The sequence below is a fragment of the Lipophrys pholis genome, assembly GCF_963383615.2.
Source record: "Lipophrys pholis genome assembly, chromosome: 17".
NCBI lineage: Eukaryota > Metazoa > Chordata > Actinopteri > Blenniiformes > Blenniidae > Lipophrys > Lipophrys pholis.
In genome coordinates this window covers 25,278,337-25,297,324 of record NC_137643.1, presented here as the reverse complement: position 1 = coordinate 25,297,324, position 18,988 = coordinate 25,278,337, and the positions used below count along the sequence as shown (strand labels likewise).

The 18,988-nt window shown below is 43.4% G+C and overlaps 1 protein-coding gene across 4 annotated transcripts; it reads left to right on the top strand.

Annotated features, from left to right (window-relative positions):
• The first annotated feature begins 492 nt into the window (after window positions 1-492).
• Window positions 493-10,827, top strand: umad1 (UBAP1-MVB12-associated (UMA) domain containing 1). Of its 4 annotated transcripts, none has more exons than XM_080485487.1 (5): window positions 495-537; window positions 605-644; window positions 1,461-1,549; window positions 5,893-5,978; window positions 9,315-10,361. In XM_080485487.1, exons 3-5 carry the CDS (start codon window positions 1,468-1,470, stop codon window positions 9,600-9,602), a joined length of 456 nt encoding a protein of 151 aa, XP_080341613.1. In that variant the 5' UTR covers window positions 495-537; window positions 605-644; window positions 1,461-1,467; the 3' UTR covers window positions 9,603-10,361. The 4 variants fall into 4 exon arrangements, with proteins under 4 accessions (XP_080341612.1, XP_080341613.1, XP_080341614.1 ...); XM_080485488.1 differs by adding an exon at window positions 916-937 and having other exon boundaries at window positions 526-644; XM_080485486.1 differs by lacking the exon at window positions 605-644 and having other exon boundaries at window positions 493-537; window positions 9,315-10,827.
• The last annotated feature ends 8,161 nt before the right edge of the window (window positions 10,828-18,988 follow it).

The window sequence follows — 18,988 nt, the reverse complement described above, 5'->3', positions numbered from 1 at the left end:
TTATTATTATTCCTGCATCGTCCCTGTGCTGAAGACACCACCTCCGTGTCTATCAAAAGACAACAGACTGGTGTGATGTGTTGGTACTTTTACAGCAACGATCAACACAAGAATTATGATTAATTCATTGATTATTTTAAGAAGCCTTGAAGGGCTTTTATTTGTTTTTTCGTCAGTCTATTGTGAGGAGAGTTCTTTCACACTGCGGCAGCAGCAACTTTCCAGTTTCGTTGGACATTGTTTGATAATGATAAAATCGTTCTGTTTCTATTTCCAAATTAAAATGAATAACGTGTGAATGTGTTAATGTTTTTCACAGAATTGAGTTCACGTTTATTGAATATTTTTGGATTAGATATAATAAAAGAAATTAGCTGGAATCAAATGTTCACTTAGAAAAAATTACATGTACAGTGAAAATAGAGTGGGGAAAAAGACGCCGTAAACAGAAGCGGAACTTCGCTTCTTAGCTTGTAGTTTCTGCACGAGTGGGAGAGCCGCACGGACCACAGTGACGTCAGCGTCATAACAAACAAGGTATGAAAACATCGGAAGGTCCAGGGGACAATTAAGACTTTAAAGAAGATAAATCTTGTGTTTTCAGGGGTTTAGAGAACACAGTGGAGACACATTGACACACCGAGGTGAGACACATTGACACACCGAGGTGAGACACTATGACACACTGAGGTGAGACACATTGACACACCGAGGTGAGACACTATGACACACTGAGGTGAGACACATTGACACACCGAGGTGAGACACATTGACACACCGAGGTGAGACACATTGAGCTGATCCTGAACTAAAAACCTCCAGCTAACAGAAAACCATCCAGCATGTCAGTATGAGTGTCTTTGTCCTTTCTTCATCTGGCTTTAAACATTTTATTATTTGACCCTCCGTGGTAAGATTTCTACCTAACTAACAAAAGGTATGCCAACAATCTCTGAGTACTTGGGGTAGTTCTGCTTTTGACATCCTTGCGGCTAGAACTTATGACAACTTGTACTTTAAATCTTTCAGAATAAAAGCCAAATGACAGTATTTTTGTCATTAAGTAGATTAAAGTTGAACACTGACAAACTATTTATATGTATTGTGGGACGTCAGATTTATACGTCCAAGGAGTCGTTATAACGTCACGTTTTGTAAATAAGACATAAACTTGTTGGTCTTAAGTGTTTTTTCTGCTTAAAATTCCAAAACGTGTGTTTTTGGTACGTTAAAGAAAACATATTGTTGTAGGAGCGAATAGTTTGTTTGTTAAAGACAGTTTGGAAGTGCTGGAGCACGCCCAGATCAGGTTGATAAAAAACCTGAAACGTGGAAATAAAACTTTCTCTGGTGGGAGTGTGCAATTTGTCAAACAATCCGTGGTTTCCTCTCTGTGTCGGACTCGTGGAGGTGTAGTGACGCAGTGTGAAGTCAGTCTCGGTTCCTGTTTGTTCTCACAGGAGAACCATGTTCAGCTTCCTGGGACTCCGGAAAGACTCCAAGAAGTCTCCCACAGAGAAAGAAGTGGACGGAGGCTTTGTCATCATTGGTAAGACTTTTCTGCGCCGCACCGGTTTATCGACCTCTTTATGCACGTCGATTCAAATCAGTGACAAACATCTGTTTCTGTGACATGAGTCAATTAGTGAGGATGAAACGTGACATTGATCAAACTAATAAGAAAATCTTCATTATTAAAGAGTGATAACCTGTTCTATGATCTAATCAATGGAATAATTCAGGTTTTTCATCCATTAAAATCTCGGAGGGAGGACGTTTAAATCACTCCATGAGTTACTCTACGAAGTAACTACTGGTTTTCTGTTATAGCTAGTAGTACAAGGGTTTGTATTTTAGATAGATGGATAGAGAGATAGATATTTTATTAATCTCAAGAGACATAAACTTTTCAGCAGCCCACATACACCAGCAGAAGGACAGATAACAGGCAGGTTGACATTAACAGTTAGTCCACAAAACACTTCTGTTTTTAAAATAGATCAAATCTACACAAATAAAACTTCCAATTTCAAAATTGATAAAAATACTACAAGTATTAAAAGTTTATATTTGCAGTATTTACACATATTAAGACAGTGAGTGTAGTAAACTACACAAGGTGTATTCCACAGTCACAATGGCTCAGTCCCAGGTACTGAACCGTCCTGATCCAACACGTCCGTGTCCCAGATGGAAACGGCTGGAAAGGAGGTTTAGTTCTACTGGAGTCCACCGCCATCTCCTTGGTCTTGGAGGTTTTCAGCTGCAGCTGGTTTGAGTTGCACCATCACAGGACGTCCTCCATCAGGCCCCTGTACTCCACCTCCTGTCCATCATCAACGCATCCAACAATCACAATATCATCCAAGTACTTCTGCACAGGCAGAGCTCATACTCGTACTGGAAGTGAGATGTGCAGATAGTGAACAGTACGGGGACCAGCACAGTGCCCTGTGGCACCCCCATGCTGATGAGCAAAGTGTCCGATGCGGCAGTGCAGTGAGGTAGTCCTCAATCCAGGAAGCCAGGGGTGAGTCCACTCCCCTGCTGCTCAGCTGGTCTCACAAGGTTGGGCTGGATGGTGGTCAAGGCTCTGCTAAAGTCGAAGAGCATCATCCTCATAGCGCCACTCCCCCTTTCCAATTCACAGTGAGCCTTGTGCAGCAAGTGCAACATGGCGTCGTCCACACCCACCTTTTCCTGGTTGGAAACCGGGAGGGGGTCCTGGGCGAGTTGAACCTGGGGCCTGAGGGGGCTTTCGCACCAGGATAGTCTGGGACTTGGTTCATGTGGATTATTTTACTTTCACATTGCACTTTTGAAAGCGGATCAAACCGCCTGGAACGCGTCATGCAATTACAACAGCTGCTCGTTTGGGGGCGCTATTGTCTGAAAGGAATACCTGACCAGAGAGGAAATAAAAAATGTCAAAGTAGAATCTTGGCTCATTGATTGGCCCGAACCGAAAGTGGAAATCCCGCCCCTTTAGCCGATGGTGACTAAAGGGGCTCAGTAGCTCGTGGCTAATGGGTAGCCACAAGCAACCTCAGACCAGCTATCGATAGCTGCATTCACATCATCAGATTAAATCCTTTTCGATTAGAGGATCAGATTGGACCGTTTACATGAACATTGAATAAAATAGTCAGAATATTGAGCCAGTTTATATACACCAAGATGTGACGTGATTCATGTCAGTGGATCAATCCCATAATCCTGTACACTGTGAAGTTTGTTGTCTGTGAAATGCGCACATAATCCCACAACCGGCTTAACCCAGAAGCCCACCAGGATCAAACCAGAAATTAAGGAGTTATTATACTTGTGGTGCTTCTTTTTTCAATATTTTTTGAAATTGAACATCAAAGATTCCTTCTCTTGGTCAAAGTATAATCAGGAAGAGACGAGGCGGGACACGTTTTGTGTGATGTGTCACGGATTACTCCACTACCTGTCTCACCTCCCATACGTCCCACATGTGGTCACGTCATGACGTTAGGTGAACTGACGTCACAACGACTGTGGGAAATAACCCTATGAACTGTTTACTCCACGTCTGCCCACAAGATATTGTCCAACTTTTTCTATGTGTGTGTGCTTCTTCAGATTTGTTTGTTTACTACCCAGGATGCACTGCCCTCTACGTCACGCCCTCCAGCTCCATCTGATGGAAGGTCCCCTGATAGTCTCTGACACGTTCACACAGTTTCAAATGGACCAGAATTCCCTTGTTTGATCCGGATCAGAGTCCGGGGGCTGATGTGAGCAAGTTGGTAGAGCAGGAGCCGCTCCAGGGTCTTCATGACGTGCAATGTCAGGCCCACTGGTTTGAAGTCCTCTGGCTGGCTTGTGTGTAGTTTGTTGGGGACAGGAACTATACAGGAAGTCTTCCGCAGGGAAGGCGCCTCTCTCTGATGGAGGCACATTTTGAAGCTGTGCTGGAGAGGCTCCTCCAGCTCATAAGCACAGGCTTTTAACACCCTGGGACCCACACTGTCCGGTCCGGCTGCTTTTCTGGGTCTGTGCCGCCTCAGCTCCCTGCTGACGTCCTGTCCAGTGGGTCTTTCTGCAGCCTGTTCTGGTCTTTATCCCCTCCCACTCCTCCCCCCTGTTGTTCTATTGAAGCTTCTGTTGTAGGACTCCTTTGCCTCTCGCAGGCGGACCTTGAGTTCTCTCTGTGCCTGCTTCATCTCTTCCCTCTTTTAATAAAGATGCTCTAGTCTCAGCAGTGTGTGCATGCGTTCGTGCGTCATAATCCAGTCGTAATTTTTCAACTCCAACAAGCTGATGACTTCGTCTGTTATTTTGATGGTCGTAGTGGCTGGTTGCTGGTGAGAGAGCCTGGATCTTTGTTCCTGATCATGGTGAAGAGGTGCAGATGGTGCGGAGCTATTTTTGTCTGAGCGGGACGAGCGGCCAAGCCAAGCCTTGTTTGACTTCCAGCAGGACAAAGCGCTCACACACTGCCCGAGTGTTTAGACACTTCCTCCAGCGTGAGCAGCTCAGGCTCAGTGTGGAATGTGGGGAACTCTATAAAAAGCAGCTTTTTGAGATTTCCATCCATATTCTTCAGGGATTGATTCATGTGAGGATCATGGTGACGTATACAGAGCCGTGGAGTCCAGACATCGTATTCCCTTCCAGCTCCTGCAGATAAACCAAGCTGCTGTGAGGGATCCCATCCAGAGATATAACCCTCACAGTAGGTCCCAGACGACCTCTGGACTTCCTCCCAGGAGTCTGGTCCATCTCCAACAGGAAGCCAGCAGGGGGAAACTAATGTCATGAACCACCTCAACTGCCTCTTTAAACCTCTAAAGCAGCGGTCCCACCATACTTTTTGTGCTGGTACGTCACGGGGCGGGGCGGGGCAGGACGGGGCGGGTCTTCGTGTGGTCAGACTGAAAAAGTTGTGGATGGTACGGATAAAACCGTGACCACCGGCTATGATTTTTCATCACCGCTCCATTGAGGTACCGAGCAGTGAGATAGGGTCTGTGAGGAGGAGCTGCAGCTCTGTGGCTGCAAAAAATTAAAATAAAAAAACTGAACAACTAGTGCAAAGTGGAGGATGTAAACACCAACAGAGGATTCATGAGGTCCAGATCTGTCGCCCCGGCTGAGATCACTGTAGCAGCGTCACATATCTACAGAGCTCTAAACCCCGCCTACATTTTAACCCTCCCCTCTGCGGTGGAAACGCCACTCAAATTTCCGCTGGGGTCTGCTTTGCCGTACCGCTCCGAACTGCTCCGTTCCTTCCCTGCACTTTTTGTGCGGTGGAAACGTGGCTGAAGTCTTGTGACTTTGAACGTTATTGTGTAAACACGGCCTGAATCTAACATTACAAATAATGTTAGCGTTAGCTAGTGGCTACATATTTAGCGTTAGCTGGTGACTCCATGTTTAGCATTAACTGGTGGCTACATGTTTAGCTTTACCTGCTGGCTACATGTTTAGCTTTACCTGCTGGCTACATGTTTAGCATTACCTGGTGGCTACATGTTTAGCATTAGCTGGTGGCTACATTTTAGCATTAGCTGGTGGCTACATGTTTAGCATTAACTGGTGGCTACATTTTAGCATTAGCTGGTGGCTACATGTTTAGCATTAACTTGTGGCTACATTTTAGCATTAGCTGGTGGCTACATTTTAGTGTTAGCTTGTGGCTATATGTTTAGAGTGAGCCAGTGGTTCAGCCTGCTGAAGTTGGAGGCTCTTTGCTCCCTGCAGCACTCTGGAGGTTAGCAATTAGCATTTAGCATTGTCCTTGCAGCATGTATTCAGACTCAACATCTTTCAGAAACTTCCAGAAGCCTCAAAGCTTCAGTTAGTTCACCGTGTTCTGAATGTATCCTGGTATATCCCAGATATCTGCTGTTTGACCCGCAGGAGAAACCGTGGAGGAACAGAGGAGGAAGATGCAGACCATGAATATTGCACAGCACTCTACAAACGTCATTGTGCAGCCATCGAAGGTGAGCATGGTGTTGGATTCATCCTCACAGGGCTTCACTTCACCAAGTTCAGTTACTCTTTGTTTCAACCACTTCACCAGCCAGAAAGCCCTTTCTCTTTTCCTGAAAGGACCAGCTGCAATTTGACAGTTTCATTTAGGAGAATGTGTTTTTAACCTGCTCTAATCTCCAGTCTGACACCTCAGTCTTGATCAGCAGTAGTGACCACTTTTTTCAGTAACGTGTAACTTAACGCCAAACCATTAATCAGATTAAAGTTACTTCTCCAAGTCACTGTGTGTTACTGTTGCAGCGTCCAGCAGGACGAGTTTCTGGTCTGTAAAGCCGCTTTATTACTGAACAGAACTGGCAGCTCCTTCATTCTCCTCCAAACATTGATTTTTTTCAATCAATCAATAAATCAATCAATGAAAGAAAAAGTATTTGTTCCTGGGGGGGGGGTGAATCAAAAGGTGGTATAGATCAGGCAGTGCAAATAAATAGATAAATAATGCAACAACAGACTACAACTGCATCACCGGGTAAATACATTTGTTACTTGCAATCTAACTGAGTTACTTTTAAAAACAAGTAATCAGTAAAGTAACTGAGTTACTTTTTAAAGGAGTAACTAGTAATCAGTAATCAGATTACTTTTTCAAGGTAACTGTGGCAACACTGTCCATCGGTCTCCTATCTTGGTCTGTATTTCCCAAAAGGTCTGTGTGTCTGTGTGTGTGTGTGTGTGTGTGTGTGTGTGTGTGTGTGTGTGTGTGTGTGTGTGTGTGTGTGTGTGTGTGTGTGTGTGTGTGTGTGTGTGTGTGTGTGTGTGTGTGTGTGTGTGTGTGTGTGTGTGTGTGTGTGTGTTGGCTCCATATGGCCTGCCGGAGCTGCCAGGTGTCACACAGTCAGCGAGCCTCTCGTCCCTCCAGTGTTCTTCACACGGCGTGACAGGAAGTGTCGGCGTGCAGCGACATGGAACCTAAACACAACAGCGTGCTCTGAAATGTTTCGAGAATACGTCACATTTGATTCTTTCTGGAGAACGATAGGTTGAGCACATTTTGCAGGCCGAGACACTTTGATGCTAAAGAAATGAAGAATATGTGTGTTACTTCTAAAGCTTCAGTATAAATGCTCCGTAGTGAGACGTTCCTGAAACAAAAGGGGAGTGAACCTGTTTCCAGCAGATATTTCTCTCTTGCTGCCAGAGGCGTTACGGGTTTAACTGAGATTAGAGAAGTTTTAGCTGGGAATAACCACTTGCTGCCATCTTCATCATCTTCATCATCACTGAGTTAAGCGATAGCTCCTAAGTTGGATATCTGCCTTCCTCATATATTCTTAAAATCTCATATTGAAAGACTCCATTGTTAAGTTCCTCGCCCAGAATCCACAGGGAAACATTTAGCAACCAGTTCAGCAACATTCCAGACTGTTGTCGTGGCTCGAAGACTCTTTCTTTGAAAAGTCTGTTATGTTTAGTTTTTTTTGCCCTGAATCTGTCAAATGTTGAGATTTCCGATTGAGCAGCTGTGACGCCATCTTTGATATCCCAGAAACCCTGCAGATTTCTGAAGACGACGTCAGTCAGGAAACATAAACACAGTTTGATGGCCACAACTTCCGGTTTGTTTGTCGCCATAGTGACTTTGGTGTGATGGATTTAGTGGAACTGCAGGTTGGAAATGAGTGGAAACGAGTGGCGATGCTTTAGTTTTGGTGTGTTGCTTTATTCTCTGTGCAGAAGTGAGTTTTATGGGAAGAATGTTTACCAGATTATTTCTGGTAGAGTAACTTTAATAGATGTTTAGTCTTTTATTTTGAAACTTGCAGTAGCTCTTTACATTTCCCTTCTAATTGTGTGGTGATCTTCACTCTTCATGGGTTGGTCTAATAGCTCTTGATATGATTGAAATGTTTTACATTATGTCCACTTCTTTAAATCCTTTCCTCTGGTGAATTGGGCTTGCTGTAAAAGTTCCTGTAGGTGGCGCCGGTGGGAGAAAAAGATCCACCTGTTTCATATAAAAAGTATTTCTAAGCAGAATGTTGTTGAAAGTGTTTGGCTAAATGATGAAACAATCATTTAGAACAGGGGTGTCGAGCTCATTTTCACTGAGGGCCACATCAACATAATGGCTGCCCTCAAAAGGCCAAATGTAACTAAGAAAGTATAAAGGTAACTAAATGTAAACAAATGTAATTGGGGGGGTGTTCACCCCCGCGTGCTGTTTCTCACGCGGGATTGTCCGTCGTTGGGTGGAACACGGGTCTGTATGGGGAACATCTTAATCTGGATATGCCCAAGTGCGACTACGTCCGTGTCAACAAAGGCTCATGTAATTACCGTATTGTTTCCAATAGACACCCAAGGCGAGCACTGTGCGTCTATAGAAAACAGTACGGTATTTATTTTAAGACAATCAGACCTTTAAGCTCCAGCGCGCCACATAAAATAACGCGAGTTTGAGTTTTTGGAACAACATCTTGTTAGCTTTTAATTACACAGTTAAATCAACTCAAAGTCTCAATCTGCCATTTGGAGATTCAAAGAACAACAGAAATAGTTTCCAAGCATCAACAGAAAATGATACTAACTACATCGTTGTCTCTGTGTCCGCTGCTGCAGTGGAAACACACTGCTTTGTTTTAGCGGATTAGGTGTTGTCACATGAAACGTTGTGGTGTAAACGGGGCCTAAATGTCCCTCTTGTGAGCTCTACTGAGAAGAACCTGTTTCTTTGTCTGTACCTTTAAATGCTAATGAGCTGTGTCCGTCCACATACTCCATGTCTATTTTCCAGTGGCGTTTGTGAGGAGAAAGAAAATGGTGCCTGTTGTTATATTAGAGGTCAGAGCTCATCCACCTGTGGGAGGGTCATAGCGAGTATCCACTTGTAGAGGGAGGGGGGAGTTCCTCCTGGATGTCATGAAGGGGAAATCTGATTCGCCTGTATGAGCACACATTCACTAAAAAGTGGAGCAAGTGAGGGAGATTACAGACTTTCTCTACTTCTGGGGCATCATTCCACGTATGGGGACACATATTACTGTTAGAAAACCATTAGAAAGGGAATGTTGCATAACAAGGGGCCTTTAATAGTCTAGAATAGATGTCGACTATAAATTCAATAAAGTGTATTTGAACATTCCATTTAGATAATAAAGTCACATTTGAAGGGATGAGATCAAATAAGAGGCATTGACTCTATTTTTTCCGCCCCTCATTTACCCCCAAAGAAGTTCTGGATACCGACCTGGTTACAGTGACATGTGGAACAAATTAAATATATACAAATAAATTTTATTATCACAATTATCTCTTGTTCTGTGTGTGTCTTTGTTCCTTTGCAGCCTTCCCGTCCAGCTCCAGCTCTGCCCTTTGACATGAGGCTCCCACCAGCCTCACCCAGCCTGGCCCCCGCAGCAGGCCCCCCGCCGGGGCCCCCGGCGGTGGATGCAGCCCCGGCTCTCCCTGACCTTCTCGGGGACATTCCCTTCACGCTGGCCCCTCACGTCCTGGCCGTGCAGACGGCATTCCCCCTCATCCCAGACGTCCTGCTGTCCCGAGACATCAACTACAACCTGGCCAACTTCCAGTACGACTTCACGCTGGAGAACTCGGTGCTGCACAACGCGTGAGTTCACACCGTGTCAGCCGGCTCAGACACTACAGGATCAGCCCTGGAGCGGGAGGATTCACTCCAGTACAAACCAAACCTCAGCAGATTGTAGAGCTGACACTTTCTCCATTTCCTCTCCTATAATCTCAACCCGAGATCGCCTTCCTTAGAAATCCACTTTGTGGGACGTACATCAGATTTCAGCCCACGGCCGTCCAGGTAGATAAACCAACATTTTACACATTCAGAAGAAAAACTAGGATTTTTGCAGTTTGATACTGAAATGTAAGTCAGTCTTTTTCTATCCAGAATAATATTTAGACTTTTTTTCTGTAAATGTCTTATTTCTCTTTTTTTTTTCAATTGAACTTCATTAACAACATTTATTTTCTTTACATTTACTTTAAATTTCCCCTTTGTTGTTTTTTTTTTTATTTCTTATTTATTTTTTTACTTATTGTCAATTTACCATCCTGACCGTTTGCATTGAATGGGAAAAAAATATAACTTCAAATCTTAATATTCAGTCTGACTTTCTGTATATTAACTTTTTTCTTAAGAATTCAACTTCTTGAACTGTTGAGATCATTTTAGCTCCATTTAACCTGTAAGTTTCTACCAGAATTTGATGTTAGTTCAGAGCAGTTCCCTCAATTTATGGACTTTTGTCATTCAGATTGCAAATCTTCTTTTTTCCCTAAATGTGACGCTCATGACATTGTAGAACCGATGAACTCAAACAAATGTTGCTGAATGTAAATGTTGACAAGTTGAACCCAGCCGACTCCCTCATGGTATGAACACTGTGCATGTGTGTGTGTGTGTGTGTGTGTGTGTGTGTGTGTGTGTGTGTGTGTGTGCCAAGAGTCATTTCACAGCAGAACTACTGCACTTTAATCTCACATTGCTGTACTGTCTAAAAAGCATGAAAGACATATATATCAATCTGAGACTATGCAGATAGGTGTGTGTGTGTGTGTGTGTGTGTGTGTGTGTGTGTGTGTGTGTGTGTGTGTGTTGTAACCTCCACTAGTTGTGATTATAAGCGGAGTGCTGGCCCCTGATTGGATGAGAATCTGGTGGAAGGTTGAACAGCGACGCTCTGATCCAACAGACTGGAGTTTGACTTCAGAGAGGAGACGTTCGTCAAAGTTTATTTTCAAGTATAATTTCATGATTTATGTGGTCTGTGGTTGGTTTAAACGAGCCAATAGGAAAACTTCTCTTCATTAACACGTCCCTGTAAAAAGGTCTCATGGTCACTTTGTCCACAACCCGAATCCATTCATCTGCACATCGAGCTGGATGCAGGACGATGAACGCTGCTCCAGCATCAGGTTTAAGACACCTGAACAAGACACACACACACACACACACACACACACACACACACACACACACACACACACACACACACACACACACACACACACACACACACACACACACACACTGAAACAGGAAGTGGCCATCAGGTGAAACTCAATCTATCATTGCTCAAAGTTCTATTAATCCTCATTAATGTTCAGAAAGACCTGAAAATTTCTGGAAAGATAAATATTTTAAGTTTATTGGAGAATGATGAAGCAGTAAACCCACCCTAATGCTGACTGTCTGAAAACACAATGGTTCCAGTCCGCTAGTGGATGTAGAAAGGAGAAACAGGTTAGGCTGGATGGTACCGAGGAACATCCTCCAAGAGACTAGAGTTTGACTCCAGGAGATACACACCTTCATTCACTTTCATCCAAATCAATCTGTTTTCCTCGCATTACCGAGTGTCTGTGGTGCCTAATCCGAGGAGTTATGGTCGTTCAAATGAAGTGACAGAAGTCTTGCTGTGCAGTAGTGATGTGGAGGAGGTGGGGATGGATGGATGGATCTGACTCAAAGCTTTTCTTCAAGACCCTCAGGTGTGTTTACAGTCGAGACATGTTTATAGTCAAAGCTAGTTATTTACACGTAACCTGACACTTACTTAAATTCACCCAAACCAGCACATTCCTCCAAACCTAACCAAGGATCTGTCCTACCCAAGACTCATCATCCAAGAGATTGGGCTTAGTGTCACCCAAATCAGCATGTGGTTTCAAATTTAACCGGGATTATGTGATTATTATCTAACCTTTACTGAATCCTGACAAGTCCCTTAATCTCCTCCGTAATTTGGAAGAATTTTGTGTCATTGTGGCACGGAAGCATTAGTTTTTACCCAAGCCTTCTATTATTCTTAACATAATGAGGGAGAGGTGGTGCTCAGTGGCAACGGTTTCTATCCATCCACCTTCGACATTCTGTCCTGGATCATTTCAGCCTCATCATCAGAAGCAAAAGCCCGTCTGACCCAAACCACCGCGTGTCTTGTTGAATGAATACGTTAGACAAACTGTTCATGAGAAGTTGATGTTTTCTGTGGTTTCACTCTGAGGATGAGTCAGTGTCTTTGGTTTTGATTTGGCATACTGATATTCCTGTTCTGTAGCAAACCCACATCGATAATGGTTTATCTCTCCCAGTAGAATACGGTTTGATGTGTGTACCATTTGTTGTGGTTGGTTTTATAAACGCTAAACGCCTGACAGATGACACTGTGGGACATTTGGCATTGAACTGTTGAACGTTGTAAATTTTGAATCCAGTCTTTTTTTGTTTGACCTGAAACCAATACTTTGTGTTCTGTGAAGAGGGTAGCAGAGCCGCCGACGTACTGTGAAAGTTAAACAGTGAGGATCACTACACTTCCTCCATATTTATCTCTTTGGTTGTAACAAACGAAGTAGAAGATTTTTAAAGGTTCCACGGCACCAAACACAAATGTCTGTTTTGCCAATTATCAAAATCATGAGTGTCCCAACTTTTTTCACTGAGAACCACAAACGGAACAGTTTCTGAGGAGCAGGGTCAGTCAGGGTAGGGCGTATAGATCACTGACGTTTCTTTAGTTCTGTTCATTTTGGTCACAAGAAGAAACATTTGTCTTCGATTGGCCTTATTTTTGTTGGTAATCTCAGTAAAAGATGTGGATTGCTAAAAGAACACAAGTACAAACCTGATTTTACACTATAATTATTGAGGAAGTATGTGCAGTAAGTAAATAGCCATTCAGGTTGTTAACCTCTAGATTATTTTGTTAAAACCCCACCTGGTGATGAAAAGTCCCGGCCTTAGTTTTGGACAATTCTCGAGCTCTAAAAGCGTCAAATCTTCAGTTTGTGTTCATGTTGGTTTCATGTCAATTAAAAAGACAAATAATCATTATCTTAAAGTTAGGTAAGAATGTAAGTAGCTGTAAATACCAAATGGTATAACCATAAAAGGAATATATTATTTCAATGTGGTCAGAACAGTGGACAAAATTGATATTATCATATTAAAGACAATGCTTATGAATTAAAATGATGGAGTCGGTCAATATTAAAGTTGCTCCATGTATGACAGTTACAGGCTACATAAAGTGACATCTGCTTTTCAAAATCAAAGCCTCAATCTCACCCCCATTAACGAATGTAATTTATTAGCTGCGGCTCCAGACAGCTGGTACGACGACGTGTTTAAATGCGACACGTTGTAGGTTTTTCTTGTACGTCTACATGAAGTGTTTTTGTCTGCTGGTTTAAATGCGTTGATCAGTATGAAGGGGTATACACATTATCACCACAGCATCATCATATATCTCTATTTATAGTATACCTGCCTTTCTTTGTGGTAACAGTATTTCATTGAGGTGCTCAGATACCTTCAGTCTGACTTAATAAAGTGTGTATATGTTATTTTAAACGACCTGAAACCAACACAAACACAAACGTGGTATCTTGAAAAGGATAAAGCTGCTAAAACATTTTTATTTCCTCATCCTACCAAACCTTCTCGGTTGCTGAGCCGTTTCTTTGACAGAGCAGAGAGAAGATGTTCAGACCTTCAGAGAGGGACGTGTCCTGACTAATGCAGTGTAAATCACCAGCACGCCGTTCCACTGGAGGTAACCTCATCCTCACCGGCAGCATTGGCACCGAGCCTTCACACAGGCTGCACAGATAACTCAATCATCCAGCAGAGTTCTCTCCACTGCAAGCTTTCCCTTTGGCTCTCGTATCGAAGCACAGAAGAATTACTGAGCAGTCATACTATAGTAACCTGAAGGAAACAGGTAAGGTTTGGCTGGAAAGGGACAGTGTTTTGGTCCACTCTTCTTCTGTTCAGTTTGATTACAGTTCAAGTTGAAGGCAGTGGATGAAGCATTAAAATGTGGCTCCTCATCGTGCCTTCGCAGATCTTTCACAACATTCTGTACACACTACCAGTCAAAAGGTTGGATACCTTCTCATTTAATGTTTTTCTTTGTGACTATTTCTATGACTATGTTGTAGATTCTCACAGAAGGCATCAAAACTAGGAATGAACACACATGGAATTATGTAAGAAACAAAAATGTATGAAATAACTCAAAACATGAGTTATTTCCCCCTCGGCCTTCTCAATGAGCTTCATCACCTGAACTGGTTGTCATTTCATGGCTGAGCCTCATCGGGGTTCATTTATGGAATTTCTCTCCTTGACGGGCTTGGGACCATCAGTTGTGTTGTACAGAAGTCAGGTTGGCACACAGCTGACAGCCTGACAACTGATAGAAATCATATTATGGGAAGAACCAATCAGCTGGTGCAGAGAGACGACAGTCCATCGTTACTTTAAGAACTGAAGGTCAGTCAGTCTGGGAAATTGCAAAAACTTTGACTGCATCCCCAAGAGCAGTCGCAACAACCATGAAGCGCTACGACGGGACTGGATCACATGAGGACCGGCCCAGGAAAAGGAAGACCAAGAGTCCCCTCTGCTGCTGAGGACAAGTTCATCTGAGTCACCAGCCTCAGAACTCACAAGCTGACAGCAGCTCAGATTAGAGCCCAGATAAATGTTCTGGTAGCAGACACTCTCTACATCCACTGCTCAGGGAGAAGAGATTTGTTTGGACCAACGACTGAACATTGGACCAGAGGAACTCTGAGCTTTGGTCTGATGAGTCCAAATTGGAGATCTTTGGTTCCGCCCACCGTGTCTTTGTGCGACGCAGAAAAGGTGAGCAGATGGTTTCTACATGCAAGGTTCAACCTGAAGGATGGAGGAGGAGGAGGTGTGATGGTGTGGGGGGGCTCCGCCCACTGAACCAGCATGGCTACCACTGCATCCTGCAGCGACATGCCAGCACGTCCACTTTGTGTTTCCTTGGACCGTCACTTCTTTTTCACCAGGACAATGAGTCCAAGCACACGTCCAGGCTGTGTGACCAAGAGGGGAGTGATGGAGGGCTGCCAGACGACCTGGCCTCCACAGTCACCCCACCTAAACCACGTCCAGATGGTTTGGGGGGGAAGAGTGGAGGCAGCAGGGCCAACGTGCTCAGCATCTCTGGGACTCCTTCAACACTGTTGAACCATTTCAGGTGACGACCTCATGAGGCTCTTACTGTGAAGGACAAGAGTGCAAAGCAGGAATCAAAGCAAAGGGCTAGTTTGGAGAATCTAAAATATAAAATGTGTTTAGAGTCATTTCACTTTATTTACTACATAATTCCATGTGTGGTCATTCAGAGTTTTAATGCCTTCAGTGAGAATCTACAACCTAAACAGGCATGAAATAAATAGTAGTAAAGAAACAATCATTAAATGAGAAGGTGTCCAGCCTTTAGACTGAGACTAAATTATTATCTGATATTTGATTTAGTTGCTGAAATGGTCTATTTATGAAGGATTGTGCAATGATAGAATAGTGAAAATTGTTCAAGTGAAAAAAGTCATTTAAAAATGACAATTGGTTAAATTAGTTGACCAGATTGAAGAGGGAATAAAATGTGGAAAAGAGTCCAGTTGAAATGGCATAAACAACTATAATAGGCTGAAATACGTAAAACGACTGAAATCACTAGAAGAAGGTTTCAAAAATGGAAAATTGAAAAAAGAAACTAGAACAGAAGCAGTTATTTTCATGAGACTTGTTTCAACAGCAGCTTCCGTGTTCGAAGTCAATAAAATCCCAAAGTTCTCCCATATTGTTCTCCTTCAGTACTCTGTCGCTCCAGTTTGAAGTAGTAGTGATCGAATGGTTTGTTGTACTTCCTGGATCAGCTTTATGTTTCCCTTATTTCTCGTACATCTAAACTTTAAAGTAGCCATGGGCTTTTCACTAATATAACAATCTGTGAAAATCAGAAACTGTATTAGTATGATGGACTGTTTGTGCGAGGCCATGTTCGTTCACCTTTACCTGCTGTGCCTTTTACACTTTGATTCCCAATAAAATCCTTTTCTTGATTTTCTCCCTCTGAGTCGTGTTTCTGTCAGTGATGTGTGTACTTCCTCTGGATGACAACTTTTGATGAATTTTAACGAGGGTTGTTCAACTAATGTCTGTTAAAGAAATGCCGTACTTTGTTTGAGGCCCACATATAGCTCTAGATTAGATTAGTTCAAATCAGTCCAGGGGTTAAAGACCCTCGGGTCTCTGAACAGTTTGATCTGTACTCAGGTGAAGTTCTGGAGGTCTTCTATTGTACTGAGCTCCATTAAAGAAACAGTCAGATGATAAATTGTTGGACAATTCCCACCAGGCTTGAAATGAATCCAGGCAATTAGTCTGTCTGTCAGAGGCTGTGTAAAGACACACGCTCACAACTGGACCTGTTGTTCACAGTATAATGGATAGAGTCCAAAGCCCAGCAACACAGCCTGTGACTTCAGATACTGCGATGATCAATTGTAAGTTTAAAAGCCAGGAAGCCAACTCCATCCCATGTTGTACATATACAGGTACTTCTCAAAAAATTTGCATATTGTGATAAAGTTCATTATTTTACATAATGTAATGATAAAAATTAGACTTTCATATATTTTAGATTCATTACACACAACTGAAGTAGGTCAAGCCTTTTATTGATTTAATATAGATGATTTTGGCAAAAAAGTAAAGAAAAACCAAAAATCCCCATCTCAAACAATTAGCATATTTCATCTGACCAATAAAAGAAAAGTGTTTTTAATACAAAAAAAAGTCAACCTTCAAATAATTATGTTCAGTTATGCATTCAATACTTGGTCGGGAATCCTTTTGCAGAAATGACTGCTTCAATGCGGCGTGGCATGGAGTCAATCAGCCGGTGGCACTGCTCAGGTGTTCTGGAGGCCCAGGATGCTTTGATAGCGGCCTTAAGCTCATCCACAGTGTTGGTCTGGTGTCTCTCAACTTCCTCTTCACAATATCCCACATATTCTCAATGGGGTTCAGGTCAGGAGAGTTGGCGGGCCAATCGAGCACAGTAATACCATGGTCAGTAAACCATTTGCCAGTGGTTTTGGCACTGTGAGCAGGTGCCAGGTCATGCTGAAATAGGAAATCTTCATCTCCATAAAGCTTTTCAGCAGATGGAAGCATGAAGTGCTCCAGAATCTCCTGATAGCTCGCTGCATTGACCCTGCCCTTGATAAAACAAAGTGGACCAACACCAGCAGCTGACATGGCACCCCAGACCATCACTGACTGTGGGTACTTGACACTGGACTTCAGGCATTTTGGCATGTCCTTCTCCCCAGTCTTCCTCCAGACTCTGGAACCTTTATTTCCGAATGACATGCAAAATTTGCTTTCATCCGAAAAAAGTACTTTGGACCACTGAGCAACAGTCCAGTGCTGCTTCTCTGTAGCCCAGGTCAGGCGCTTCTGCCGCTGTTTCTTGTTCAAAAGTGGCTTGACCTGGGGAATGCGGCACCTGTAGCCCATTTCCTGCACACGCCTGTGCACGGTGGCTCTGGATGTTTCCACTCCAGACTCAGTCCACTGCTTCCGCAGGTCCCCCAAGGTCTGGAATCGGTCCTTCTCCACAATCTTCCTCAGGGTCCGGTCACCTCTACTGGTTGTGCAGCGTTTTCTGCCACACTTTTCTCTTCCCACAGACTTCCCACTGAGGTGCCTTGATACAGCACTCTGGGAACAGCCTATTCGCTCAGAAATGTCTTTTTGTGTCTTACCCTCTTGCTTGAGGGTGTCAATGATGGCCTTCTGGACAGCAGTCAGGTCGGCAGTCTTACCCATGATTGCGGTTTTGAGTAATGAAACAGCTGGGAGGTTTTAAAAGCCTCAGGAATCTTTTGCAGGTGTTTAGAGTTAATTCGTTGATTCAAGGGTGGGTGTGGTGCTCCAGATGATTAGGTTAATATCTCATTTAGAGTACCTTTTCATGATATGCTAATTGTTTGAGATGGGGATTTTTGGTTTTTCCTTTACTTTTTTGCCAAAATCATCTATATTAAATCAATAAAAGGCTTGAACTACTTCAGTTGTGTGTAATGAATCTAACATATATGAAAGTCTAATTTTTATCATTACATTATGGAAAATAATGAACTTATCACAATATGCTAATTTTTTGAGAAGTACCTGTATAACCCATCGAAATAATGTTTTTTCCCCACAATGTGTTTCTTTTAAATTTCCATGGGATGCTGGTGATTGAAGTGAATCTCATGCCCTATTTAAAGTGATTACCCATCAATTAACATGCTCACTGACGTGCTGCGTCCTGTCGGTTCAACATGTTTAACACCTTATGGAAGTACAGAAGAACTCAGTCAGGAGTGCTTGTTGATGACAGTCGTAACCAATCAGAAAGAAGCCGTGGTGCTTCGGCCCCGCCCACTCTGTCAGTGCTTGTTGATGACAGCAGTAACCAATCAGAAAGAAGCAGTGGCGCTTTGGCCCCGCCCACTCTGTCAGTGCTTGTTGATGACAGTAGTAACCAATCAGAAAGAAGCAGTGGTGCTTCGGCCCCGCCCACTCTGTCAGTGCTTGTTGATGACAGTAGTAACCAATCAGAAAGAAGCAGTGGTGCTTCGGCCCCGCCCACTCTGTCAGTGCTGGGTGATGACAGTAGTAACCAATCACAAAGAAGCAGTGGTGCTTCGGCCCCGCCCACTCTGTCAGTGCTGGGTGATGACAGTAGTAACCAATCAGAAAGAAGCAGTGGTGCTTCGGCCCCGCCCACTGTTAAGTGGTTGTTGGTAGCCGTAATAACTGTGCTGTCCTCGGACCGGACTCGCAACAGTCTAAAAGATAAAAGATAAAGTAACACGGTAATAAAAATAACTTTACACCATGTTTAGAATACAATGAACCACTTCGTCTTCTATTCAAACTCGGACTGGACGTGTTAACTTGAAATGTGTCCTTTAATGTGGGACGTCGTGAAGAAAGTTGAGAAAGTTTGTTGCCATGTTCGGCGCACCTGTCATTTAACCCCCGCTGGACGTGGAATGAGACTTTATACTCGTTAACAAGCATATTTCCAGCTTTACCTAGAACTACATGAAGTCAAAATAGCTGATCATGTCTGCGGCGACAGCAGGGAGCTCGTCCCAG